General features: G+C 43.3%; 1 protein-coding gene across 2 annotated transcripts in view; it reads left to right on the top strand.

Moving 5' to 3' along the window:
* Positions 1 to 18,256, top strand: part of LOC306665597 (diphosphoinositol polyphosphate phosphohydrolase 1) — a 99,314-nt gene extending 81,058 nt beyond the window's left edge. For both annotated transcript variants that reach the window (XM_079147266.1, XM_079147267.1), the window contains 3 exons: positions 13,728 to 13,772; positions 14,716 to 14,800; positions 17,695 to 18,256. In XM_079147266.1, coding sequence (XP_079003392.1) covers positions 13,728 to 13,772; positions 14,716 to 14,800; positions 17,695 to 17,873 — 309 coding nt within the window. In that variant the 3' untranslated portion in view covers positions 17,874 to 18,256. The remainder of the gene's footprint in view (positions 1 to 13,727; positions 13,773 to 14,715; positions 14,801 to 17,694) is intronic.
* The last annotated feature ends 9,673 nt before the right edge of the window (positions 18,257 to 27,929 follow it).

Consider the following 27,929-nt stretch of genomic DNA (forward strand, 5'->3'; position numbering starts at 1 on the left):
AGCTGGGATTGCATTGAATTTATAGATCAAGTTGGAATGAACCGACATCTTCTGATATGTGTCTTCCTGTCTATTCACATGGAATATGCCATTTATTTAGTTTATCTTTGCTACCTTCCATCAATGTTTTCCTTATACAAATCTGGTACATGTTTTGTCAGATTTATATGTAATTATTTCTTCTGGGGTGCTAATATAAGTGATACTACTTTTAATTTCAAGTTCTATTTGTTCATTTCTAGATTATAGGAAGCAGTTGACTTATATTTTGTTAATCTTGTGTCCTGCAACCCAATTTTTTTAATAGAAAATCATGTCACCTATGAGCAAAGACACTTTTGTTTCTTCCTTTCCCATATGTATACCTTTTGTGTCCTTTTTCTATCTTATGGCATTACCTAAGACTTCCAGTATGAAATTGAAAAGCAGTGGTGAGCTTTGGAAAGGAGTGGTGAGAGAGGACACGGTTGCCTTGTCCCTGTTCTGGTGGGAAACCTAGTTTCTCTCCATTAAGGATGATAGTAGCATAGGGTTTGTTTTTTGTTTTGGGGGTTTTTTGGTTTTGTTTTGTTGATGGTCTTCTAGTTTGCTGAGGGTTTTTAATCATAAACGGGTGCTATCAGATGCTTTTTCCGCATCTATTGATGTGATTTTTCTTCATTAGCCTGTTGATATGATGGCTTACTTTATTTCACTTTTGAATGTTGAACCAGCCTTGTGTACCTGGGTTAAATCCCACTTGGCCATAGCTGTAATTCTCTTTATACACTGTTGGATTTGATTTGCAAAACGATATTGGTCTTTAGTTTTCTTGTGATGTCTTTATCTCATTTTGGTATTAGAGTAAGGCCGGCCTCATTGAATGAGCTAGGGAGTATTCCTTCAGCTTCTGTCTTCTAGAGGAAATTGTAGAGAATTGATGTAAATTCTTCCGTAAATGTTCAGTAGAATTTACCAGTGAACCCATCTGGCGCTTTCTGTTTTGAAAGATTATTAATTATAGATTCAATTTCTGTAATAGATCCACAGGCTTATTCAGATTGTATTTCTTCTGGTGCAAGTTTTGGCAAATTGTGTCTTTCAAGAAATTGGTCATTTCATCTAGGTTTTCAAATTTGTGAGCACAGACTTGTTCATAGTATTTCTTGTTTTCCATTTGCTGTTCGTGGGATCTGTAGTGGTGTCCCGTCTTTTATTTCTGATACCAGCAATTCCTGTCTTTTTCCTTAATTAGCATGGCTAGCAACCTGTCAGTTGTATCTGTTCTTTAAAGAACCAACTTTTGGTTATGTTTTTTTCTCAGTTGATATTTTGTTTCAGTTTCATTGATTACTACTGTAGTTTTTATTATTTTGCTTCTACTTACTTTGGGTTTAGTTTGCTCTTCTTTTTCTAGTTTCCTAAAGTAGAATATTTTTGTTTTTGTTTTTAGATGTGTGGTACTGGGGATTGAACCCAGTGGCACTTGGCCATTGAGCAGTATCCCCTGCCCTTCTTATTTTTATTTTTTAAATTTTGAGACAGGGTCTCATCAAGTTGCTGAGGCTGGCCTGAAATTTGCAATCCTCCAGGCTGGACTATAGCTCATTGATAAAGTGACCTTACTTATGTGAAGCCCTGGATTCGATCCCCAGTTCCAAAAAAGAAAAGATAAAAAATAAGCCCTCACAATTCTTCTTCCTCAGCCCCCAAAGTAACTGAAATTCCAGACATGTGCCACCACACTCTTTTATTATTGGTTTTAGATCTTTCTTCTTTCCTAACATATATATTAAATGCTATAAGTTTCCCTCTAAGCACTGCTTTTGCTGATTCTTTCATATTTTTGATAAATTGTATTTTCATTTTCATTTGATTCAAAATTTTTCTTGAGATTTCTGCTTTGCCTGTGTGTTATTTAAAAGTAGGCTATTTAATTTCCTAATGTTTTTGGATTTTCCAACTATCTTTCTATTACTGATTTTTGGTTTAATTATGTTGTGGTCTGAGAGCATACATTGTATGCTTTCTGTTCTTTCAAGTTTGATTAAATTTAATCCCCAGATTACCAGAAATACAGTTACACACCACCATGCTGTGTATGTTTTGCTGTTCTATCATTTGGTGCAGGCACATAAAGCACTATTAGGTCTTCTTGGAGACCCTTTTGTTATATGATGACCCTTTTGATTCCTCATGACTTTCCTTGCCCTGGAGTTTCCTGTATCAGAAATATTTTTATTTTTTTATTTATTTTATTTTTTTTGTGGTGCTGGGGATTGAACCCAGGGCCTTGTGCTTGCAAGGAAAGCACTCTACCAACTGAGCTATATCCCCAGCCCCTGTATCAGAAATTAATAGAGGTATTCTTGCTTTCTTTTGACTAGTATTAGCATGGTATATATTTCTGTGTCCCTTTCCTTTTGATGTATATGTATCTTTATATTTTAAGTGAGTTTCTCATAAATAATATAGGTGGGACTTGGTTTTTGATCCACCCTGACATATTCCCCCCCTCCATCTTTGGTACTGGGGATTGAACCCAGGGACCCCACTCAACCATTGAGCCACATCCCCGGCCCTTTTTTTTTTTCTTCTTCTTCTTTTTTTTTTTTTTTTTTAAATATGTATTTAGAGACGGGCTGGTTAAGTTGCTTATTAGGGCCTTGGCCTCCCCACTGACATTTTCTTTTAATTGACGAATTTGACCCATAGTTGCTTAAGGTGATTATTGATGTAGTTGGATTAATATCTACCATGTTTGATACTGTTTTCTATTCACTGTCCATGTTCTTTGTTCCTTATTTTGTCTTTCTCTGCCTTTTGTGTTGGTTTGTTTGTTGCATTACAGTGGGTTTTAAATGCAGGGCCCTTACAGTCTAGGCAAGCACTCTTCTGTGGAGCTATATCTCAGGCATTATTTTTATTTGATACAGTCTCATTCAGCTACCCAGACTGACCCCAAGTTTGCAGTCCTCCTGCCTTGGTCTCCTGAGTAACTGGAATTACAGGCCTTTTGTGGTTTTAATTTAGCATTTAATATGATAAAATTTTTTTCTTTCTTTTTCTTCTACTTCCATTTTAGTGAGGTTCTGGGAAGAAGGGATAATATGCTTGGTCAGTCTATCACCACATTTTTTAAAGCTTTAGAATTACATCTCTTGTCCTTTGACTCTGAAGTATTTTTCTTTCTTTAAGGTGGTGACCTAGGATACTAAACAGGTGTATCTTTCAATAAATATGTATGCTTGCCTCACAAGCACAAGGCCCTGGGTTCAAATCCCCAGTACTGCAAAAAAAAAAAAAAAAATAAATAAATAAATAAATAAATAAATAAATATGTAACCCACCAAGCCCTGAATGCAAATAGGCCTTGCTTTTATAAATTCATTCATTTCTCTTTATGATTTATCTTGAACACTTGTGGCTGTTAAAAAAGAATCACTCTTTAGTTAAATAACTGATATCTTAAATTTACTAAGAGAGCCTAATTTACAGGTACCTTACAGTTACTTCTAGTGCAAATAACTATCCCTAAATTACCTTTCAACCATTTTAAAAACTTGAATAAAAGAAAATGATGTATTTTTATGCAAGTTAGCTGTTATCACACATAATCGAATGCTACCTATTGATGAGTAGTTAATTCAGTGACTGAGTGTAGAGATTAGAATCCGTCCTGTTAGTGAATATACTACTGTATTTGAACTAGTTTTTGTTGGAACCCTGATTAGAGGTTGAGTTACTGGGATAAGAGCCAATTGCCTTCTGCTAAATGAATTGAGTCCAGAAGAGTCTTCCAAAACAGTTGTATTTGCTTTCCACATCCAGCTCCACATTCCAGGAAGGGATTTTTAGTCATTAGGAAGTACATCCACAGCCTACTTTCCATTGACTCTAATACAGTTCACAATGGCTTCAGCAAATAACCACATGCAGCCCTTACCCCTGGAGATTCCACAGTTATTAAACTTCTAGAAGCCACTGGATTTAGATATGGCTGATTTAATCAGGTTGAGGTGCCACTTAACAGATTCCTCTTTTAATTCATCAAATTTACAAATGTAGGTAGTCTAGCCTAAGCTTGCTATACCGGAAGTAAATTTAAGGACTGATTGTATCTCATTCTGAAGAGACTCCACATGGATCAGTAAAAAAAACTGTGTCCAAATTAAATCACAATGAATGTAAGTTGTTTACACTTAACTAATTAACAGACATAGCGTGAATTAAACAGAAAATAAAGCTTAAAAAGTTTATGTTGTTTTCAAACACAGTACTAAATGACTAAGAATGAAGAGATGGAAAAAGATGTATTGGGTAAATGGTAACCAAAAGAAAACTTGGATAGTAATTGTTTTATCAGACAAAATGAAATTTAAGTCAGAAACATTTGAAGAAATTAGAGGGAAATTTCATGGTGATGAAGTGAAAAATCTATCAAAAAAATAATAATCATGAACTTTTGTGCATTTGCATAAAGAGTTAGGGGGAAAGTTGACAAATCAACAGGCACATGAAAGACTTTAAACCCTCTTGTTCAGAAACTGATACAAAAAAACCAGGTGCAGTAGCACATGCTTATAATCCCAGCAGCTCTGGAGGCTGAAGCAGGACTATCACAAGTTCAAGGCCAGTCTCAGCAATCTAGCAAGACCCTATCTCAAAAAAATAAAATGAGTTGGGGGTGTCCTCAATGGTTAAGTGCCCCTGGGTTTAAGAAAAAAAGAAACTGATGTGGGGGGGGGGGGGGGGGGGGCGGAGACAGTGGTTGAATAACACCAGATACAAGACTGAGCAAGTAAGTGCTTCGAGAGCTATTGTACCAAACAAAGGATAGGCAGGTTGTCAAGCACAAAAGGAAGGGCTCTATAAAGTAATCCTATATAAAGTCATGAAGTACTAAAAATTCCAGAGCATCCCTGAGTGATGTGGTACACACCCATATCCCAGCTCCTAAGAAGACTATGGCAGGAAGATACCAGGATCAAGGCCAACCTGGGCGGTTTAGCAAGATACTGTCTCAAAAAAAATAAGAAAGTGGGCTAGGGGTGTAGAGCACTTGTCTAGCATATGTACGAGGCATATGTGGGCACTTGTCTAGCATATGTGGGTTCAAACCCTAGCACCATGCATTCAAAAAATAATAATAATAAAACTTCATTGAAGGAATTGAAGAAAACCTGAATATTATAAAGATGAAAACACTTTGAATATTATAAAGATGTGAATTTTTCCAGAATTATTCTAAATGTTCACAAAAATCAACATACTGGGGCTGGGGAGATAACTCAGTTGGTAGAGTGCTTGCCTTGTAAGCACAAGGCCCTGGGTTCAATCCCCAGCACCCAAAAAAAAAAAAAAAAAAATCAACATACTGCAGCAACTCAGGAGACTGAGGTAGAAGGATCACAGTTCAAAACCAACCTCAGCAATTTAGAAAGACCCTAAGCAACTTAGTGAGAAGCTGTCTCAAAATAAAAAAAATACAAAGGGTTGGGGACACAGCTCAGTGGTAAAGCAACCCAGGTTCAGTCCCCAGTGCCAAAAACAAAAAACAACATATCCACAACATTTTTCAAGAGATTTGAAAAACTGATTTTTGAAATGTATATTGAAGAATAAATGTAGAAATGTGACTTAGAAATCTTAATTTAAAAAAATAAACAAGCTGGGCACAGGGCCACATGCCTGTAATTACAATGGGTTGGGAGACTGAGGCAGGAGGATCACGAGTTCCAGGCCAGCCTCAGCAACTTGGCAAGGCCTTAGGCAACTCAGTAAGACCCTGTCTCTAAATTTTAAAAAATTTTAAAAAGAACTGGGGATGTGGCTCAGTGGTGAAGTGTCTCTGGGTTCAATCCCCAGTACCAAAAAAAAAGGAGATTACCTTCCCAGGTATTAAGATAAAACTGGGGCCAGGCACAGTGGTGCACATCTGTAATCCCAGCACCTCAGGAGGCTGAGACAGGAGGATCACAAGTTTGAGACCAACCTCAGCAACTTAGCAAGACCCTGTCTCAAAAATTTAAAAAAAGAGGAGAGGCTGAAGATGTAGCTCAAAGGTAAAGTACCCCTGGGTTCAATCCCTAACACCAAAAAAAAATAATAATAATAATAAAAAAATAAAAATAATGTGTATGAATAATGTACATGAATTAACAACTAGGTTAGGAAAGCAGAATAATATACATGGCTCTATTCTAAAATCTTTAGGTCCTTGGCTTCTAGAGAATAAATATAAGTGAGTCATAATATAAAAGTATTACAAAAAAGTTGGAAGACTAACTTTATACCATAGAATAGGGATTTTTTTTAAACATGACCCTAAACACAAAAAGGAAAAGGTAAGTAAAATCAAGTGTATCTAATAAAATGTGTTCAATAAAGAACATCAAAACAAAGCTAAACTATGCATGGTAGCACAGGCCTGTCATCCCACTAATTTGGGAGGTTGAGGCAAGAGGATTGCAAGTTCAAGGCCAGCCTTGGCAATTTAGTGAGACCCTGTATCATAACAAAAAGTGCTGGGGATATAACTTCATTGGTAAAGTACCCCTGGGATCAATCCCCAGTACTGCAAATTTTTTTAAAGGAAAAAGAAAAGTGCCAGTGTCAGATTGAGAGAGAATATTTACCACAGAGTATATATCAAGACAATACAGATTACTTCTGAAGATCAAAATATCCAGCTTTCAGAGTTTGGTATGTAGCTGAGTGGTGGAGTGCTTGCCTAGCATCTTGCAGGCCAAGGTCAATCTCAAGTACAGAAAGATTTTTTTAAAAAGGACAGGAAAAGAAAAGGATATGAATGTAAAATTCCCCAAAGAGAACTTCTGAATGTTTGTTCAATGTAGAAAAAGTACACACTTACAATTAAAAAGCAGTGTAGGGGCTGGGGAGATAGCTCAGTCGGTAGAGCGCTTGCCTTGCAAGCACAAGGCCCTGGGTTCGATCCCCAGCACCCCCCCCAAAAAAAAGAAAAAAGCAATGTAGTAGCCAGGCATGGTGGCACGTGCCTGTAATCCCAGTATTTGGGAGGCTGAGGCAGGAGGATCACAAGTTCACAATTTTGCAAGGCCCCTATCTCAAAATAAAATTAAAAGGACTGTGTGGGAAGTGGCTTAGAGATAGGGTGCCCATTGGTTCGGTCCCCAGTACAGGAGGGGGTAGAAAAAATAATGGCAGCTCACGGGCTGCTTGTGTACTATGGCAAGTGTTTCAGTTTGCCGCATAACAAAACATTTCAAAATTTAGTATTTACTAATTCTTATGAGCCCATGGATCAACTTCTGGTGTCAGCTAGGCTATTCAGATGTCTGCAGCCAGCTCTGGGTCAGTCAAGTAAGCAACTCTCCTGATCGTGGCTCTACTCTAGTTTAGAGGCTGACTGACTGTAGGCTGCTCAGCTGAGACAACTGTGGCCTTTCATGCTTTAAGAGGCTAGCTTGAACTTATACACATGCCAGTGGCAGAGTTCCCACAGGTAATGTGGAAAGCGCAAGGCCTCTCGAGGCCTAGGCTTGGAACTGGTAAACCATTCTCATTCCGTTGGTCAAAGCAAGTTCATGGGTTAGTCTAGATCCAAGGGTGAGTAAGTAGATTCTCTCTCTTGATATGAAGAGCTGCAGAATCACATTTCAAAGGACACAGATGTTGGGGAGGTGGAGAATGGTGGCCATTTTTATAGTTAATATACTGCAAGGAGCAACTTCAGGATATCTGAGAAAATTGGAAATACTCCTGTGTCTCAGAAATATGAATTTTAATGTATTTCACAGAAACTCACACATGATAAAGAGATCTACAAGAGAGATTTATTTAACAACATATTAAAGGACTAAAAATAGATTAATAATTTATGATAATTTCATAAAACAGATAATTGTTTAGCAGTTAAAGTGAATTAACTAGAACTACATGTATCAAATACCATAGTGTTAATAGTGGATATATATATACATAAGTAGTAAAAGTATAAAAACACACAGGAGAATTTTCTTTGGTACTGAGGATTGAACCCAGGGACACTTAACCACCGAGCCACATCCCCAGTCCTTTTTATTTTTTATTTTGAGACAGGGTCTCACTGAGTTGCTGAGGCTGGCCTCAAACTTGCATCCTCCTGCCTTAGCCTCCCAAGTCACTGGAATGATTAGTTGCCTCCTGCAGGAGATAGAGAGTACACAAGGGGTTCCATGTGTGCCAGTAGTTTATTTAAAAAAAAAAAAAGACAAAATGGTGTGTTATTATTTGACATAGTGACAATGAGTATTGTTTACTTTTTTGATGTATCTCATTTTAAAAATGAGATACTTCATTTTTTAAAAAAAGAAAACCCTATGATTTAATTATAATGGACCTCTGTTGGCTTCCCACTTACTTCATCTGTCTTCAGTTGATCTTGCCTTGAGTGGTCAGCAAGCCTGTCAGTTGCCAGGCAGGTGCACTGAAGACTATTATTGTCTGTGGGTTTCCTCACTGAGGCACTTGCGTTAGAGTTGCTGCCTGGCCTTCTGGTAGGACCGGGCTTACTGCTTTAACAGAGGAAGCTTTGATGCTGTGTACCTTGGCTCCCTTGAATGATCAGAATTTTTGTTTTGGGATACTTCACTTTCCTTAGAGAGCTATCCTTTAAATCAACAGTAATAACTTTTACCTTTCTGCTGGCTCAAGGTGGCTTCTGCACATGGGTTATTTTTCTACATAAGAAGTCTAGAGGTGGCCATAATGGTGGTGCTTCTCGGCACAGCAGCCTCAAGCTTCCTCAGCTTTTCACTGTCTTTTGGCTTTCCCCTTATCATCACAGGATGACTGCGGCAGCTCCGAGTTTCAGGTCCCCACTTGAGAAGCAAGGAAGTCTAGGGTTTCTTTTTGTGCATTCTCTTTATCACGTGGGAAATCTTTCCTACAGGTCCCCAGGAGACATTGTCCCAGGAGCCGTTGACCAGAACTGGGTCAAGTGCAGCACCCCTGAACCTGTCTGTGGAGGGAGTGAAATTCCAGGGCCTTGCTGCAGCATGCCTTCTCCAGGTGTGCTAGAGCCAGGCCCGAACAGAATCCTAGTCTTCCAGCTAGCCGGGGGCGGGTAATGCCTGTAGGTGAGACCGCCATCTGTGTCACCAGAATGTCCACCTTCAAGGGCAGAATCTGGTTTAGACAATGAGGATCCATCCTGTGCCATCCAAACTAAACAACAAAGCCAGAGTTCTCTGGGTAGGGCATTTTAGGCCCACTCCCTTCATGCCCCTGCCTGAGCTCATGCATAGGAAAGAGGGTCACTGAGGTCTCCCCAGTCAGCCCAACCCTTCCCACATAAATATTTTATTCCATGATAAAACACCCCAAAGGGAAAAAGTAGGACTTTTTCTTTAAAAAAAAAAAAAAAAAAAGACAAAGGTGTGGCACACATGTAATCCAGGTGACTCGGGGGACTGAGGTGGGAGGATTATAAATTCGAGGCTACCCTTAGCAAATTAGTGAGACCCTGTCTCAAAATTTAAAAAAAATTAAAGGGGCTGAGAATGTGGCTCAAGTAGAGCACCCCTGGGTTCAATCTTCAGTACAGCCCAAACAACAACAACAACAAAAAGGCAGTTGCTGAGATTTCTTTTGTTAACTAGATCTAAAATTCTAGAACCCATACTCTGTACTTTGAACTTTAGGAAAGCACTTCCTCTGTTTGGTCAAATGATGACGAATATATTATGTTATTTTGAGTTTTTACCACTAGCTTTTAAATAAAGACTCCTCTGGATTAGGGGGTTTTAACATAAAGATTGAAACTATAACTGCTTTCATACGATTTCAGAAAAGCAGGTCTGTACCAGCATCCTAACTGAACCAAACTTAAATATACCCTAAATCAAAGCTGATCCCCAAACGCCTGAGCCAGATATCTGTCAGATGTGACCCTGACACCTCTCCTGACCTGCATGCACTAATCATGTGGGAGATAAAAATAACCCACTCTCAGATTGCATGTGGCAGCTTTTTGAAACAAGAGAGCAGGAGATAAATGTTGGACTCTGGGTCCAGAATTGTGAAAAAGTAAGATAATTCGTGAACACTCTCTGGGGGGGGACCCTGCATACAAGAAAACTCGCTCTTTATTAGCACTGTAACTAAACTGACCTCCCACACATAATGCTGGGGATGGAACCCAGAGTCTCAGACATGCTAGACATGTGCCCTACCCCTGAGCCACATCCTCACCCTGAAATCTTCTTCCTTAAGGAGGACCTCTTCCTTAGGAAAGTACCAAATCCCAATATGAAAACTGGTAAAGGTAGGAATATTTCTCTTCTTTTGTTGTAGACTTATTGATAGGTTCACTTTAAATAGATTTCTGCCAAATAGATCCTCTTAAGTATGAGTCTGAAAGTCTGAAATAAAGACTAAGGACAAATAAAACTGTCATAAGGAGGGCTGGAGGTGTAGCCCTATCGTAGAGCACTTGCCTGGCATGTGTGAGGCCCTGGGTTCAAATCAGAGCACCACCCTATAAAAAACCTATTATAAGTTTCTACAAGTTGAAGACAAAGTGAACACAAATGCCACTGAAATTGTGGTGTATAGATGGCAGCATTATTAGGTTTACAGTAGACTTTACAAAAATACATCTATGTCGTACTTCTAAAAGGTGCTTTTATGTTTCTTCTGCTTCTGACACAGTGAATCATTGGTGTTGAATGCAGAAATTACTGTTAAAAGTTTTGAATATATTGAGTTTTCATAATAATAACTTGATTTGTACCCTTAAAATTTGGAGGTTGCTTCCTTTTCTAAATTTTTTATTTCTTTATAAGAAACAAGTTAGTTGGGCGATAGTTACTATAGCAAACATACCCTGTCTTTCCTCACCCGCTCCCCCCCCCCCCCCCCAGGCACTGCAGACCCCAGCAGTAGCATAGGCAGCCTGAATCCATGGGATGAGCAACTGGTTTTCTAGTCCAGGAGCCTGCCAGCTCTTTCTCCTCTTTCTGGTAGCTTCACTGGCTAATTCCAAGGTAAAGCTAGTTTTAGTGGCTTTGAAGGCATTTATTTCTAAAAAATGTAAGAGAAGCAATTAAAGTAAAAGAAAGGTAGAGTTTTTATTCAGGTAGTTCAAAAAACCACTGGGGTGCATGGATATAAAGAACAGATATAAAATAGTGGAGAAAGCAGGCATGTTGGCAAGAGAGAGGAACAAAATTCCTTAACAGATAATTAGCAGCAATTAATTTCAAAACCTAAGTCATCCAGGAGTTTAGATCTTTAAATCAGTTTCTGTTGTTTTTGTTATCAAATATTTCTTAAGAATTTTAGAGTATTTCTTTAAAATTTTGTGTTCATTCTGTACAAATGTACTGAGTATTGTGTTTAGAAGCTATTTTTGTACCAGGCACAGAAGCCCAGGAGGCTGAATCAGGAAGATCTAAGTTTGAGGCCAGCCTCAGCAAATTAGCAAGACCTTTACTCAAAATAAAATATAGGCTGGGGCTGTAATTTGGTGATTAAGCATTCCTAGGTTCACTCCCCTATACTCCAGAAAAAGAAAGTCTTTTTGTCTTCATTTTAAATTTATTACACAAAAATCATGGCAATAGTAATAGAAAACACCAGGTGCTTCCAGAGGTTCTTCTTCCCTTCACCTTCCACCCCTTCTGCTCCCAAAAAATAGGGATAAAAAATAAAAGCGACTGCCAAAAAGACATAGCCTGATCCAAAAGGAAGGTGAACACTTGCATGGATCACAAATGGCAGAATTGCAGAACAGCAAGAAAAGACAAAGCCTGTCTGGCCTTGGGTGGAGTGAGGGGATCCAGTGTCCCTCCAGAAATGGGATGGGGGTTGAAGGGACACCGAGAGCTGAGACGTTCAGAAAGACCTGGGCCTAGGCAGAGAGGCCACAGATGCAGTGCCACACCATCTTCTGACCCCCGCAGTACTCCCATATCACCTACATCGCCTGCCACGACCTTGCCCTGGGGAGTGTGGGGAAAATGGCCTCAGCCGATACATGAATCATCATTGATGACAGGATTTTGTAGAATGGCATGTGAAGAACGTAAATTCTTAAAAAAAAAAAAAAAAAAAAAAAAAAAAATTTTTATTTGTACATGGACACAATACCTTTAATTTATTTATTCATTTTTATGTGGTGCTGAGGATGGAACCCAGTGCCTCATACATGCAAGGCAAGTGCTCTACCACTGAGCCACTGCCCCAGCCCAAGAACTTAAATTTATGTTCCAGACATTCAACAAGTAAATGAAGGAATAACTTTTGTTTTAAAAGAATAAATACTTACACAGCACAGTGGCACACTCCTGAATCCCAGTGACTCAGGAACCTGAGGCAGGAGGATTATAAATTCAAGACCAGCCTCAGCAACTTAGTGACACCTTGTCTCACAATAAAATGAAAAGTGCCAAGGATGTAGGGCAGTGGTAGAAAGCCCCTGGGCTCAGTCCCCATTACTGCAAAAACTCAAGAACAAACACTTGCTTAGCATGCTGTATGTTCGATTTCCCAGCACCTCAAGTGTATGTGGGGGAACTTCATGGAAACAAAAGTATAATTGATGGGAAAAGGCAGGTATGGAAAGAACAGGTAGAAATGAAAACTACCATCCAGAATACACTTGGAGAGAAAAGTAGTGAATTGAAACAGACTGAAGAATTTACCTGTTCTGGGACATCTTTTTTAATCTATCTTAAAAATACTCATGCAAAATTCACCTGTAGCCAGGTGCAGTGGTGTGTGCCTGTAATCCCCACTGAGGCTGAGGCAGGAGGATTGCAAGTTCAAAGGCCTGCCTCAGCAACTTAGCAAGACCTGTTTCAAAAATAAAAAGGACTGGGGTTCTAATTCAGTGGTAAATTGTCCCTGGGTTCAATCGCCAGTACCAAAAAAATAAATAAAAATAAAAGTTTATTTTTCATGTGCAATATATCAGAAAGACACAATTCTAGCCTAGTGCTACTCAGCAGGAGGATCCCAAGTTCAAGACCAGCCTTCGCAACTTGGCCAGACCCTATCTCAAAGTGAAACAAAAAGGCCTGGGGATGAGGGAGGGCGAATGAGTGAGGTAGAAAGAGAAGAAAAACATAAATCTAAAATTTGAAAGGACCGATGGAAGATATAAAATATACTTAAGAAGATCTAACCTCCGAAGTTGGGCCTTTTCCTGTCACTCTGTCCGTCACATTACTCATACATTTCTGTCATAGTACCTATCAGTAGGATTTCCATGTTTGTGTGTTTGTTGACTTAGGCTTTGCTGAGGTCCTGCAGGTACTGCAATATCTTCTGGCATATCGTATAGAGACAGCCACAAACAAGTCAGCCAAGGGCCTTGCTCTCATGGATCTCGCCCTCTGGCCTATTTGCTGCTGCACCTCTGGCACCGACACTGCTCTGGCTTAGATCAGGCATTCAATGCATATATGTTCCATGGATGAATAAGTAAAGTAATAAATAACTCAAAATATTTTCATATAGTTTCCTTGGCCTTGATTAATCATCTCACTCTGTTTGGCCAGCATTTCAGTTGGGAGAGAGACCAGGAGGAATGGGAGGAACTCCCCATCTCGGGAATGTACCCTGCTGTGTAACACACAGGAAACTTTGGTATAACCGCCCCCAGCCCTGGAGTCCGCCCCAGCCATGCCCTCTTGGTTTTTATTAGACTGCTCAACAAGACTCAGAATGAGACCAGCAACATAACAATGTGGATGTGTTAATTTTTCTTTTTTCCTTTTCAGGCTGGAGTAAAAGGGACATTGGGAAGATTAGTTGGAATTTTTGAGGTAAGTCTCTTGATATCTTTGGTACAAATGGTATATTACTAACCACATAGTCCTCGGAAAGATCTATGTTTCCCTGAATTATCAAAACAAAGCATAGCAGAGAGTAGCATTCTTTCTTTTTAAATTAAAGTCTTCCTCCAAACAGCTAAAATAATTTTAGATATTATTTATTCCTTACCTGTCTTTCTTCCTGTTCTCCTAAGGTGGGAGGAAGGGTAGGTAAGTGTAGAGAAAAATAGAAGTGTCCATAGCACAGGAGGGAAGCACAAGGACATGAGCTGTGGTAGATGTGGAAGATGGTAGAAGGAAATGAGAAATCAGGGGAATACAGAGGAGCAGGGGTCACAGGAAAAGGGAGGCTTGTGATAGATACTCAGCCTATCTGGTGGGGCCACCGAAGCATGAGACCTCTGGCGTTCTGCCATCGTAGTCTCTTCTCTGATGTTGTATCTAGTTACATTTACTTGGGGGTTTTTTGTTTGGTTTGGTTTGGTGTACTGGAAATTGAACCCAGGGGCACCTTGCCACTGAGCCACATTCCCCAGCCCACTTTATTATTTATTTTGAGGGTTAAGCAAGAGGGTTCTGCTAAATTACTGAGGAAGACCTCAAACTTACAGTCCTCCTGCCTCATCCTCCTAAGTAATTGGAATTGCAGGCGTGCACTACCAGGCCTGGCTCATAGTTCTTATTCTTGAGAGGTCACAACATTCCTTTGAATTTGCAGTTAAGGGAAGGAGAAGGAAAAATGAGTGTAAAGTCTTAACTTTCATAGCCCAAAATTCAGTTGTAACCTGTTTTAAATAGGCCATTGAGTGTAGGACAGTAAAAAGTAAAAGGAATTTTATGTCTAAATTCTCTGGGTATGTGCATAAGAATGTGTTTCTGTAACCTTGGCTTGCCAAGAAGAGCTCTCCCTCTGTCCTTCTCTTTTTTCTGTCAGAACCAGGAGAGGAAGCACAGGACGTACGTCTATGTGCTGGTTGTCACAGAAGTGCTGGAGGACTGGGAAGACTCAGTTAGCATCGGTAAGTCCTCGTTACCAGAAGCCTTGAAAGAGCTCCCCATAACTGGCTCTTGCCACACAGGCTATTACCCAGAACCAAAAAGAAGAGCCTGTTAAAGAAAAGAAATGTGTGTGTGTGTTTTCACTCAGTACTAGGGATTGAACCCAGGGAATCTTTACCATTAAGTTACATCTGCAGCCTTTTCCATTTATTTATTTATTTATTTATTTATTTATTTATTTATTTATTTATTTATTTATTTATTTTAAGTTTATGAGACAGGATCTTGCTAAGTTGTTGAGAGTCTCACAAAATTGCTGAGGCTTACCTTGAACTTGAGATGTTCCTTCCTCAGCCTCACTAGTTACTGGGATTACAGGTGTGTGCCACCATGCCTGCATAAAAGGGTGTGTTTAATATAATAAGCAATATATAAAATATATTCTGAGCTTGAGAAAGTTAGTATTTTGCAATATCTAAAAGCAAGCTGAAAACAGTAACAACAGAAGAATTTTAAAATTTAAAAAAAAATTAAAATGGGCTTAAATCATGTAAGGGTCAACAAGTAGAAACATGGCTCATCCATATTAGAGGTGTTTCTTAAATTGTATTCTCCTCAAAAGGGTTATGCATCTGTATCCGCTGAGCAGATACTGACCAAGAGGTTTCACCATGCCAGGCCTGCTGCTGGCCATGGGGACTAGAGGTGAAAGCAGGACCTACTTGTTTCTCATGACACACACTTATGCTGTTAGGCTAACGATGTAGTTCAGTGGTAGTGTTTGCCTAGCATGTTCAAGGCTGGTTTGATTCCCAGTGTTTTAAAAAAAAACAGTTTGGGGCTGGGGATATAGTTCAGTTGGTAGAATGCTTGCCTTGCAAGCACAAGGCCTTGGGTTCAATCCCCAGCACCACCAAAAAAAAAAAAAAAGTTTGTATGTTGGAGAACACTTGCAGTGTGAGACCCTCCCCAGAGTCATTCCATAGACAGAGAGGAGTGGGGACAGTTTCCAGCTTTATTCATACTACCCATCTTCCTTTTAAGGAGCCATTTTCTTTGATCTGCACCCAGCTATTTTATTACTTTTAAAAGATAAAAGCAATAAAAGATTTTAAAGCATTGATTTGAAAAAAAGGGATGGGCACGGTGGTGCGTACCTGTAAACCCCAACTACTTGGGAGACTGAGCTATCATTAAAAAAATATGACATTTGAGGGCTGCATGACATCACATTGAACCATTTCTCTATCATTGACCATCAACAGTCTGTAATTCTGGTATCATAAATAATGCGATGATCAGAAAAAGATCGTCGGCCTTGTTTTTTCTACTTTAAACTCCAGGGCAAGACCTGTAGCCTAAGGACTCCTCAGGAAAGCATTCAGACTCTCGAGGGCTCACAAGATGTACTGAAACACTTTCCAGAAAGGCTGCCCAGTCCGCAGTCTCGCTCACCTGTCGCAGTGGGGTCTCAGCACGCCCTGCCAGCACTGCCGCCTTTCTCCCTCGCTGTCAGTTACTGAGGGGAAGCCCAGCACCTCATTTGAGTTTTCACTCCAGCCTCCTATTTTACTGTGCTTTTGCTTGGCACGTGCACACGCCCTGCTCTTTTCTTCACCAACACCGTTTCCTAAGTGCCTTCCCATGGCGTAGTGTGGATTTACAACGGTGGTGTTAAGCACCTGCATGACAGTCCATCAGATAATGTAGCTTCGTTTGTCATGCTTTGAGATGTACATTTAAGCCCAATTTTTCTCGAGTAATACAAGGAAGATTGTCCAAAGGAAGACTTACTTCTCATATTTTAGATTAGTTCATTAGGACCATTCTCAGAAGTGGGAATAAAAGGCTAACTTAGATGTTAACAGAGCAAGAGCACCTTAAAAATTAGTATCATGGGCATGTGACTCCTGCCTGGCAGAGTGCTGAGGGTAGGGCTGCAGCTCACTCACCTCTGTGTCCTTTTCAGGCCCAGCACTGGAGTCAAGGCATCTGTTTTCAACAGTCCCACACTGCACCTATTTACATGAGCTTATTGCATTATTATAAGATACAAAACCATTAACAGCTGAAGGGCTACAGACTGCCCAAATTTACTGTGAGGGGCATGAGACAGGCACATCAACAATAGGGGGAAGGATTTGGGCAGGTGAATTTTATCCATGTGCCAATTTATAGCAGAAATTAACATTACACTTCTCCAGAATATACTTTCCTTTAGAGATAAAAGATTCAACCATTAACGGCCTCAGTAAGAGTGTTGAGTTTGGTTCTTTTGTTTGTTTGTTTTGTTTTAGTGCTGGGGATGGAACCCAGAGCCCCACACTCTGCAGCCAAGTGCTCTACCACTGAGCCACATCCCCAGCACCCCGCTCTTTGAAAGAGAAGCTCACTAAATTGCTCAGGCTGGTCTCAAACTTGAGGTTCTCTTGCCTCAGCTTCCTGAGAAGCTGGGTTTACAGGTGTGCTCACCATGCCTGGCTTCTTTGATATTTTCTGTTAGGTAGATATATCACTTAACTCTTGGATTAAATAACTGATTACAAGCCAGCAATGCTAGTATTCTGGCAGCTGATGCTCATTTTAATTTTTTCAGAAGGTAGAAATACTTCTGGACCCCTTTCACAAGCCAGGGGGGTCCCAGGGTAAAGAGAAGCACACCGGAAGGCAGTGTGGCCCGGTCACTCTTAGTCTCAGTTTCTGCAGTAAGCATTTGTATAACACTTGGAGCATATAAAGTATGCTTGCATTTCTTTTGTAAGAAAAGAAAGTAAGGGGGAAATTTTATAAAATACACATTTCAAAAGTGTTGAGAAGCGTTGCTTCAGTATTTTCCTCTATATTTTCTCAAAAGTTCTAGGCTCACAGCCCCCTTATTGCTTTCCGCTCGTACTCATTTCTTTCGCCTCCACAGGAAGGAAGAGGGAATGGTTTAAAATAGAAGATGCCATAAAAGTGCTGCAGTATCACAAACCTGTGCAGGCATCATACTTCGAGACGTTGAGGCAAGGCTACTCCACCAACAACGGCACCCCGGTCGTGGCCACCACCTACTCGGTTTCTCCTCAGAGCTCGATGTCAGGCATCAGATGACTGAAGACTTCCTGTAAGAGAGGAAAGTGGAAACCAGACTGAAGTGCAGACCCTCCCTCTCACCCTGCTCTTCTCACCTCCCTCACAGGCCTCCTCTTTCAAATAAGGCATGATAGGCAGCAGAGAAAGGGGTACTGATGACGTTGCTGTTTGGTGTTCAGTGATGGGCTTTTTCTTCTGTTTTCATTGAGGGGTGGGAGCTGGGTGTGTAACTGTAATTACCTTTGTGCATGACCTGTCCCTCCCTTCACACCCTGCACCCTCTCAAGAGGGGCAAACAGCTTTCTCCACCTGGGGTTCTGAAGTGTTCTGTTCGTCTCATCCCAGCCCTGGCCAGGCATTTTCTTTGATTTTTAATTTTTTATTAAAATATACCAATGTGAGATGAAACTTTTCAAGAAATTGTCCTATAATGTGCTGTTCAGTCCAGTAGGTTGGTCACTTTCACTGCAGGCTACATTTATCTACACATTATATACTGGAAATATAATATGTAAATAAATGACTTTTAGAAAGAATTTAACTGTTGAATTTTTCAAGGTTTTGGACTTTTGATTTGGGGTGCTTCTAATGTGGAGACCCTCACGATTAATTGACTTGTTGTTTTTGAAGCTAGCGGCTAGGCACATTTCCCCGCCCTCTCCCAGTTCCCCGGTCGTGGCTGTCCTTACCTAGGGTGCAGGAGGAATTCAGTCAGCCACCTTCATGGTGCTCCCAGGACTCATGGTCTTCTCGTTAAGCTGTGTTTCCATGCCAAGAAAGAAGCAGGAAGAAACCTATTTTGTTTTTATTACCAAACCAGGAGCAAATGGCCTCAGCCCAGACCCAGAGAAACAATGATAGAAACTGAATTCCGCCCTACATATTCACAATAGGTTTTGAACTGGATTCTCGGGATTACTATCATGAGAACTGGAGCATCGAGCACTGCTTCTGCCCTGCTGGCTGGGGACCTCTCCACAGCCTACTTCCTGCCATAGTGGCCTCTTCTCACCGCGGGCACCTCATGCTGTGCTGAAAACTGTCCTGTGTGCTGCCTGCTGACAAGCCACTGCTGAACCTTGCAAGCGCAGTCCTGCTTGGTCCTGTCTCTGTGCAGGGTAGCCTTGTTGGGGTCCTGAAAGGGGAAAGTATGTGTGCTTGTCTTATAACACAGCAGGGTGTGTGACTGCAGCTGGAGCATCCTGCTCCCGCCAGCCCCTGAAAGGTCCACTACCCCGAGAGCATCGTGAGGCTGCAAGTCAGCCCAGGCAGCTGCAGGATGCAGCGGCTTGCTGCAGCTGGCCTTGTTGATTTTGGATACATGCTTCTTGCTGGCTTCATTTGCCAGTTGTGTTGTTCAGCTGGGAAGTGAGGGGATCTCCTATAGGGCCTTGATAATCGGGTGAGGGTGGGGTGGGGCAGGATTGATCCCTGGCTTAGGGCCAGAGATCGTTGCTCTTCTCTTAGTGGCATCTCCCTTGTCAAAACATAGCCAACATGTGAAATTAAAATCGTAGGTTGGTTTATTTAGAAATTCTAGTAAGTTGTCAAACTTCGAAAAACTTTTGCTCTTCCTTCCCATTCAAAGAACAGTGTATGTCTGTGAGACCCTTGTCATTTAGGGTTCAATGTTTCTGTGGATATCAGTTGGTGAACCTTAAGTTTTGGTATCCCCTCTCAGTTTGCATTCTCTTTCCCAGACTTGAAGCACAGCCAAAACGTAGTTCTGACAGCTTTCTTGGGGTACCATCATACCTCTGGGAAAGGAATTATATCCCAGATAGGGTCCCGGTGGACAGACACAGCACCTTGGGATTTGAGTCCAAATGCCCACATGCTGTTCACGGGTCCCGCTCAAAAGCAAACACTGATTTTTATTGCATGACTTAGGGCATTCTAAATTTCTGTCCAAATAAGTAAAAAGATAAATAAATTCAACTAAGCACTAAGTAGAATCCAAAAGACACATTCTTGCAGAAAAATTCTACCTTTGTGATACAGATTGAAAGTGCTTTGTAGGAAAACAATAGGTGCTCCTAAAAAAGGAACCGAATTCGTAGTAATAATTCGCATTTTTCAATGATCTGAAAATGTTTCCACAGGGCTAGTGTAATGATATACTACCCTGAAAAGTTCAGTTTTGATTGTTGTTGAAGTCTCTGGATCAAGAAAGTGAACTGTGCCAACAAGTACTTTTCAGTGACATGAATGGGTCCTATTAATGCAGTTAACTGGAGAGATTGCTGATGCTTTCTCAACTGACAAAAGGAGGCTTTGTCAACCCCACAATTGTTGAACTGGTGCTATTTCCTGCTGCACTGGACTCTGATGAGCAGGGGCTGGTATTTCCCCTCCCTGGCACCATGAACACTGTGGCTGTTTTTCCTGATACATATTCGGAGTGCTTTTCTGATAGGTTGGTTAGACCCATGGTTGCAACAACCTTTCTCTCTCTGTAGAAAGCAAAAAGAAACAAAAAGGTACAAAAACTGTCCTACAAGTACAGAATATTTTTGTTGTCATTTATTTGCCTTTAATTCTGCCAGTGCTAGTCTCCTTCAGGCTTAATGGAAACGGGTTCCTATATTTATGGCCAGTACATAGTTTCTGGCTCATAGTAAGTTGCCTGTCATAGAATCTGACTGCTACTCGGACATCCATCAGGGCTCATGATACTCAAGATAAAAAATATGGCAATGGATTTTTTCATTATTATTTTACTTTATAAATTGTAGCCATTGGGAAAACCAGTGAGGCCATGTGATCTTTTTGAACCAAGACTTAATTCTGTGTGTATTTGTGTGTAAGAGGGAGAGAGGACTGCTCGGAGAGAACCCAGTTAGGTTTTCTGGAGACACAGTGCAGCCCCCAGCAGCGTTGGGTGGCATGCAACTGTAATCCCAGTGGCCCTGGAGACAGAGACAGGAGGATTTCAAGTTGGAGGCCAACTTGGGCAACTTAGGGAGATCCTGTCTCCAAAAAATAACAATAGAATAAAAAGGGCTGGGGATGTAGCTCAGTGCTAGAGTGCTTGTCCTGGATTCCAGTCCCAGTACAATAAAGAAGCAGGCAGCCATGAAACAGGGGTCTTAATTTTCCTCTAGCAAATATAACAGGGTAGAACAGTTAGTGACTGCCTGGTGTCCCATCTGCCTGGTGGAGGGGGCTCCCTCTCTACTGAGCCAGGGCCTACCCATCTGGCAGGATCAAAGGGTGAGGGAGTCTCACCCCCTCTGAGGGCTCAGAGGGTGGCTCTGTTGCATGATCTCCGCCCTCTGCAGCCCATGGAACCGGGAGGCATCAAGGCCTTGCTTCCCACAGACTCTGGGGAGCAGAGTAGGTCACTACCCTCTGGTGGGAGTGTTTGGCAGCAGTTTTGTAAATGTGTTGCTACATGACCAATTTTTTGTGGCAAAGAAGTGTCTTGTCTTAATGTCGGAGTCAGCCGTGCATGGTCCCTGAGGCTTGTTACTTAAAAGGAGAGTCAGTTCTGGGCTGAACTGCCGCTCCTCTCACGCCTTCCCCTTCCCTCCCCAGACACGCTCCCCAGAGTCGCCTTCTGAGCCCACTAGAAGCTAGCAGCGTTTCAGATCTGGTGCGCTCTGCAGCTGAGCTTCGCGGGTTTCTCATGCCGTCTAATGCCTGTGGGCCATGGGCGCCTCCTCTTCTACTTTTAAAAGAGTTGAGCCTGAGCCACGTTCGCACTCCCCATTCACAAGTAGGGCATAGAAACCACAAGTGATTTTTGCCACAACCATATGATTTTAATATATCTGAAGCATATTCTAAGACCCTCTTAGCTGAGACTGATTTGGAATTGGGAGAAGTACTTGGACATTGTTTGGTTTTGAGAGAATGGAAGTTGGCTGTAATTGATGATACAGCTTCATCCTGGTCCCATCTGCATTTCAGAAAGTATTCCCCAACTTTACAAAAAATAAAAGACACGCAGGGCAGTCAGCTCAGGTAGCTATGGCGGGGGCATTACTTAATGGCATTTAAGTAATACAAAATGGCTTTTCCAGTACTTATTTTTAAGGCCTGTGAGAGGTTAGACCCGAGGCTTTGCAGTTAAGACGGCCCTGTTGAGAGGCATCAGCTCTGAGCCCTGCAGGGTGGGGCCTGTCTCCTGGAGACTGTGCCATGTCCCCTCCCAGTAATGGCTGGTAATGACCTGTCCCTGCCTGTCAGGGTCCCTGCTTCATTTGGAGTGGGTGAAAGAGCGACTTACAATTTCTGAGCTCTGAGGTGAACTTTGTGATGGGGACTTCCTTGTCCAGGAGGCTATTTTCCATGTCACTTTAGGCGTCACCCAAAGGAGTGAGACATTTGAGATTTTAAGGTAAAAAAATTGCAAATTGGGGAGCATTGTCTATAAGCTATAAAAGATACTGTAGTTGACATGAGTCACCAGGGTCCTGGGAGCATGGAGGAATCCCCCTTGGACCTCATGGCCTTCCACCCCCTGTCTCTGGCAGGGCTACTTCCCATTTTGACCAGTTTTGCATTAGCTCTAAAACCTTTCTTGTCTTTTGCTAATAAGCTGATAACCCTGCAGGGATACAAGGAGCCCAATCAGGGCATCTGAGAAAATGATGCCTCTCACCTTCAGAGTGACCATATAAGTTGTCTTCCTACTCCCTTTAAAAATTAATAAATGAAGCCAGCTGTGGTGGCACATGCCTGTAATCCCAGCAACTGGGGAGGCTGAGGCAGGAAGATTGCAAGTTTGAGGCCAGCCTCAGCAATTTAGCAAGCCCCTGCCTCAAAATAAAATACAAAACAGGCTGGAGATGTGGCTCATTGGTTAAGAGCCACTGGGTTCAATCCCTGGTGCCCAAAAAAAAAAAAAAAAAAAAAAAAAAAAAAAAAACGAGAGAGAGAAAATGAGCCACTCAGGAAGCTGAGGGATGAGGATTGAGACCAGCCTCAGCAACTTAGCAAGGCACTGCGCAACTTAACAAGACCCTGTCTCAAAAAGGGCTGGGGATGTGGCTCAGTGGTTAAGTGTCCCTAGGTTCCATCCCCAGTACCAAAAAAAAAAAAAAAAAAAAGAAAGAAAAAATGTCAACCTAAACCAAGGACACATCCGTGTAGCCTCTTTCACTTATTTATTGTCCCACTGAGAAAGGCTTTTCAGGCTGGAGCAGTGGCACATACTTGTAATCCCAGCCACTTGGGAGGTTGAGGCAGAAGGATTGCAAATTCAAGGCCAGCCTCAGCAGCTTAGTGAGCAAGGCTCTGTCTCACGAAGAAAATGAAAATGCTTTTCAGGGTTGAACCTTGATCTTTATCCTCCCTTTATGATGGAGAAAATGTGTAGGAAATAAGTGATCAAAGGACATCTAGTTGGGTTACTTGGTTCCTGCAGCGTAACAGACATGAATTGGCCAGGGATGGTCTGTGCAGACTGTCAAGAGCCAGGAACACACAGGGCTGCCACTCCACGGGCAAGCCAGGGCTAGGTCAGGCTGGAGAGCTTTCTCCGGAAGCCTGGGAGCGTGAAGACCATCAGGGGAGTGACACACACAAACCACCGCTTACAGGCGGAAACTTTCTCTCCTGTGGCTCAAGAGTTTTCCAAAGGGACGCTCCTTCAGAAATGGAACTTGCTGCCAATGTTTCATGTAGCCTGAGGCCTCGGCCTTTCTTGTTGTGGACCGACGTGCCCGCATGGCTCAGGGTGCGGATGGAGGGGGCGCAGTTTGCCTTTGGGAGTTCAGAAATTAATTGATCCACTCTATCGTAAAAGAAAGAAATGTGTGGGACAGTTTTATAAATGCCAGGTCTGTTTTGTTGGAGTTTTTTGTTTGTTTGTTTGTTTGTGTTGGGTGCTGGGGACTGAACCCAGCGCCTTGTGCTTGCAAGGCAAGCACGCTACCAACTGAGCTGCATCCCCAGCCCCTGTTCTGTTGTTTCCTGTCTGGAAATGTTCAGGCTGGCTTGTAATCAAAGAAAATATTGGTAGTTAGAAAAAGTAAAATTTCAGTTAGTGCATTTAAAGAAAGATGGCTGCCGGTTGGCCATGTGTTTAACTAAGGAAGTCAGGCACACTTGGGATGTTGGGGACAGTTGCACAATGAGTAAGTGTCACTTATCTACCCAGCTATAGACAAGAGAGTGGAGTGGAAGCCCCAAGTGGCATCTCCCTCTCTGCTCTTGGCAGCCTCGCCTTTATTTCAAGGACCTTGCCTTCCATCCTGTCCCGTGACTTCGGTAGGGAACAGACTCTGAGTGGCGAGGCCCCAGCTCTGACCACAGCCGTGGGGTCAGAGCTGTCCTATGGGTTTTCCTCACCGTGAGCACCTCACTCCACTCGCCCACTCTGGGCATCAGAAAGGCCCAGGTCCGGGGATCATTCCAGTCGATGCACAAGGTGGGCTTCTCCCCTCCCAGGCGTGCTGTGCAGGTGGCCTCCTCTTCCAGGGAGCCCAGAGTTGCTGAGTCTTTCTTGCCCCTTCCCCTGGTGCTCAGGCATCTTAGTTGAGATGTAATGGCTGAGTCCAACGCTCTCTCTGGGACTGAGCTGAGCCTAGGGGCCATGTGCTCAGGGATTGTGGAAAGTGGAGCGACAGCAGGTGGAGTCGTCTTTGAAGCAGGCGCAGGAATTACTGGGGAGTCTAGGAAGCAGTTTATGGGGAAGGACAGGGTAGCATGTCCGTAGACTTCTTGGCACCTGGTGCAGGGTGATGAAATTAGGTTTTGGGGTGCTGCTGCCCCAGCCCCAGTCCCAAAGCATTCCAGGACTTCAGAGCTGCTCGGCCCCGGCTGCGTGGTCTTTTTTATTTTTTTCCTCCTTCCTCTGTCTCCCAAACGACCTTGTGTGGCACACTCTTGCCTGCATGTGGCCACCTGCAGGCCTGGCCCCTGCCACAGGGCCTGCCCAGCGCTCCCAGGAAGACAGTGCTTTGAGGCACATGGAATGGAAATTGACCCAGAGAGGTGGAAGGGGACAGTGTTCCTGTTTCCTTTTCTCGAGGCAGGCATTCTCGGGCTCTCTTCCATCTCCCCACAGGAGAAAAGGGGCCCAGACAGGTGCACAGCAGAGGCCATCCCTCCTTCCCCTGGGTAGCGGGCCAGCTAGACGCGGCCTTCCCCTGCTTCACTAACACCTCCCTACGTGGCGCCTGCAACAGGACGATGCCTCCTCTGAAGTCCAGAGACAGCTCTGGCACTCACCCTGGCACCGCCCTCTCCTTTTTGTAAACACTGCAGCCCCTTCCATGTGTCACCCGGTTCTCTCTCTGTGAGCTGTGGGGGAGGGGCGGCCACGGGAAATGTAGGTTGTAATCCTGTGCCAACCAATAAAATCCAGTATTTTGCACACGCCTGTTAGCATCTGGTCTCTCTTTCAAGTGTTCGCCACTGATTCCATGAGTCCTTCACATCAGTCTTTAAATTTCACCCCCACTCCTCTGCTGGGTTCTTGCAAATTGCCCTAGAGGTCAAGGGCAGCTGTGGAAGATTTGCCATTTGGAAAACTGGAGTGAAGAACACAGTGGAGAAGCCAGTGTCAGTTAGAATCTGTTTGTTTCCTCCTGCCAGCACTGCTGCCTGGGCTGAGGAGGGCCTGTCCCCTCAGCCAGGGAGGCCTTTACAGGGTCCCAGAGGAGCAGAAGGGAAAGAGGTGAGCTTCATCCAGGATGAGGAAGCATAGCAAGAAGTTGCTTTCCTTTGTGGGAGGGATGGGGTCACAAGGGCAAGTGCCACTTTTTTTGTTTTTGGTACCAGGGATTGAACCCAGGGGCACTTGACCACTGAGCCACATCCCCAGCCCTATTTTGTGTTTTATTTAGAAACAGGGACTTATTTACTGAGTTGCTCAGGGCCTTGCTAGTTGCTGAGGCTGGCTCTGAATTCGCGATCCTCCTGCCTCAGCCTCCCGAGCTGCTGGGATTACAGGCGTTTGCCACTGCACCCAGCTAACAAGTGCCACTTTTTGAAGATACTAGGTAGGACTTGCAGGCAGAGGACAAGAGGCAGGCGATATTGGTGGGCAAGTGGCAGTAAGTGAGCTGTCCCCCTAAGCCCCAGACAGGAAGAAGACCATTTTGAAGTATAATAAAAAATAGTACAATGGGGTCAAATTATGGAAAACCAGATGGGCACAGTGGCTCATGCCTGTAATCCCAGCCACTCAGGAGGCTGAGGCAGGAGGATTCCAAGTTTGAGGCCAGCCTCAGCATCTTAACAAGACCCTGTCTCAAAAAATAGAGTTGGGAATGTGGCTATGTGGGAGAGCTGTTGCTCTTAGCATGTGCAAGGTCCTGCATTCAAGTCCTAGCATAAACCCCCAAATTATTGATTGATGATTGATAGATAATCACACCACAAAAATCGGGGAAGAATTCAACTTCATGCACATAATGTATTCCTGAACAAGGCAGTCACAGCCTCAGCCTGCTCCTGAGGGAGTGTCAGCAGAAGGGTTTGGAGAAGGCCATCTGGAAGCCTTTGTGACCTGCCATGCATGAGGATGCAGTCTGAAGGAGTGGACCTGGGTAAGAGGAAGGAAAAGAACACACCGCTTATCACCATCAGATAAAGGTGCACCCGCCGGCACTGGCCAGCTTCTCAAGGCGCGACTGGTGGATCGCCGATGGCCAGCTTTCATAAGCCAAGCATCCCAGTGGTCAGTGAAGAGGGCCACTTCCAGGACAAGAGCCACATGAATCTAACGGAGGCTAATGTGTGTGCCCAGATGAAGCGGGTGTGCTTGTGTGGTGATAAACATCAAACCAAGTTAAATGGTCGGTGTGTGACGATCTGTGAATAGCCAAAAATAGGTGGAAACTGGTGGATTTCATTCCACACAGGACAAATGGCCTCTGCTCATCAGAGCACCTTTTCCCCTAAATTCCGACCCTGCCGACTGCCTTTGCCCATGTCACAGTGGTCACCCTGCCTCCTGTGGTCAAAAGCGTCTTCCTTGTGCCTGAGACTGAGCCCATAGGTGCTGATGTGAGAGACTCAGGAAACCACCAGCTAGCCACTTCCAATCAGATTGGGTGTTGGGGAAACCCCCCACTTACCACGTCACATCCTGTGGACTGTTGCACAGGTGTGTGTGGCTCGTCACTGTCACATTCACTACATGTTGATTGATTTTTGCTTCATTCTCAGGGTAGATATCTTTCTGCAGCCTACAGGACTTGTGGCTAAAGAGAGAAATCTAAGAAAGGACCCCAAAACTTGGGCCACGGGTGATGAGAGGAAATCAGCTCCAAGGACACCAGCGCAGCTCCTAACCAAAGGGCCAAGCACTGCGCTTCTGTCCCGCCTCACTGACATGCTGGGTGTCAGCTGGCCACCCTCGCCCGCTCAGAGTTGGCGGAACTCCTGCTCGCCCTCTGTTCGGGCTGACTCCTGTCCACGGAAACCTGATGGTTGTGCCCCAAAGAAGCCCGGTGTCGTGAGCCTGGCCTTGGTTGCTCTCTGGTTCCAGGCAGTTTAGGGTGTGAGGGGTTTATCTTCTCTCCTCGGTCTTGTGACGCCCAGCTAACACCTCAGCATCTGAAGGTGAAGCCATGAGGCTCCACGTTCTGTGTCCTGAACCAGCAATGTGCTAACCCCAGGACACACAGTCCTCGCAGAGGCACCTGCTTGGGTGACAGATGGCATGAAATAGGAGAGGTGACAGCCTGGGTAGAATAAGCCTCAGGAGGCGGGTGAGAGGGCTGGTGTGGCAGAGAGCTCGGTTGGGAGGATCATGGAGGGATGGGTCAGGCAACAGATTCAGAGAAGGGAAGGCCACATTCATGGAAAGGCTGCCTGCCTAATGTGACAGGTGTGGGCACTGGAGTCGGGCCAGAGCACAGGTCTCAGCTCAGCTGTTGACAGCTCTGTGATCTTGGACGTGGTACCACCCATGACTGCTGTGTTTAATAATAAGTGAAGGAGTATGTGGCTCCAAAGTCGGGGTGTGATCATGAAGTGCTGGCACCTGCCTGGGACATGCCAAGGGCCACACTGAGTTCACTGTATAAAGAGAGTCACAGCAGACACAAGCCTCAATGTGAAGGGGTGACTAACCCCTTCCCAAAGGAGGAGGCATCATCTGATTCAGGCCGGATG

Source organism: Sciurus vulgaris (assembly GCF_902686455.1).
Source record: "Sciurus vulgaris genome assembly, chromosome: 7".
Lineage (NCBI taxonomy): Eukaryota > Metazoa > Chordata > Mammalia > Rodentia > Sciuridae > Sciurus > Sciurus vulgaris.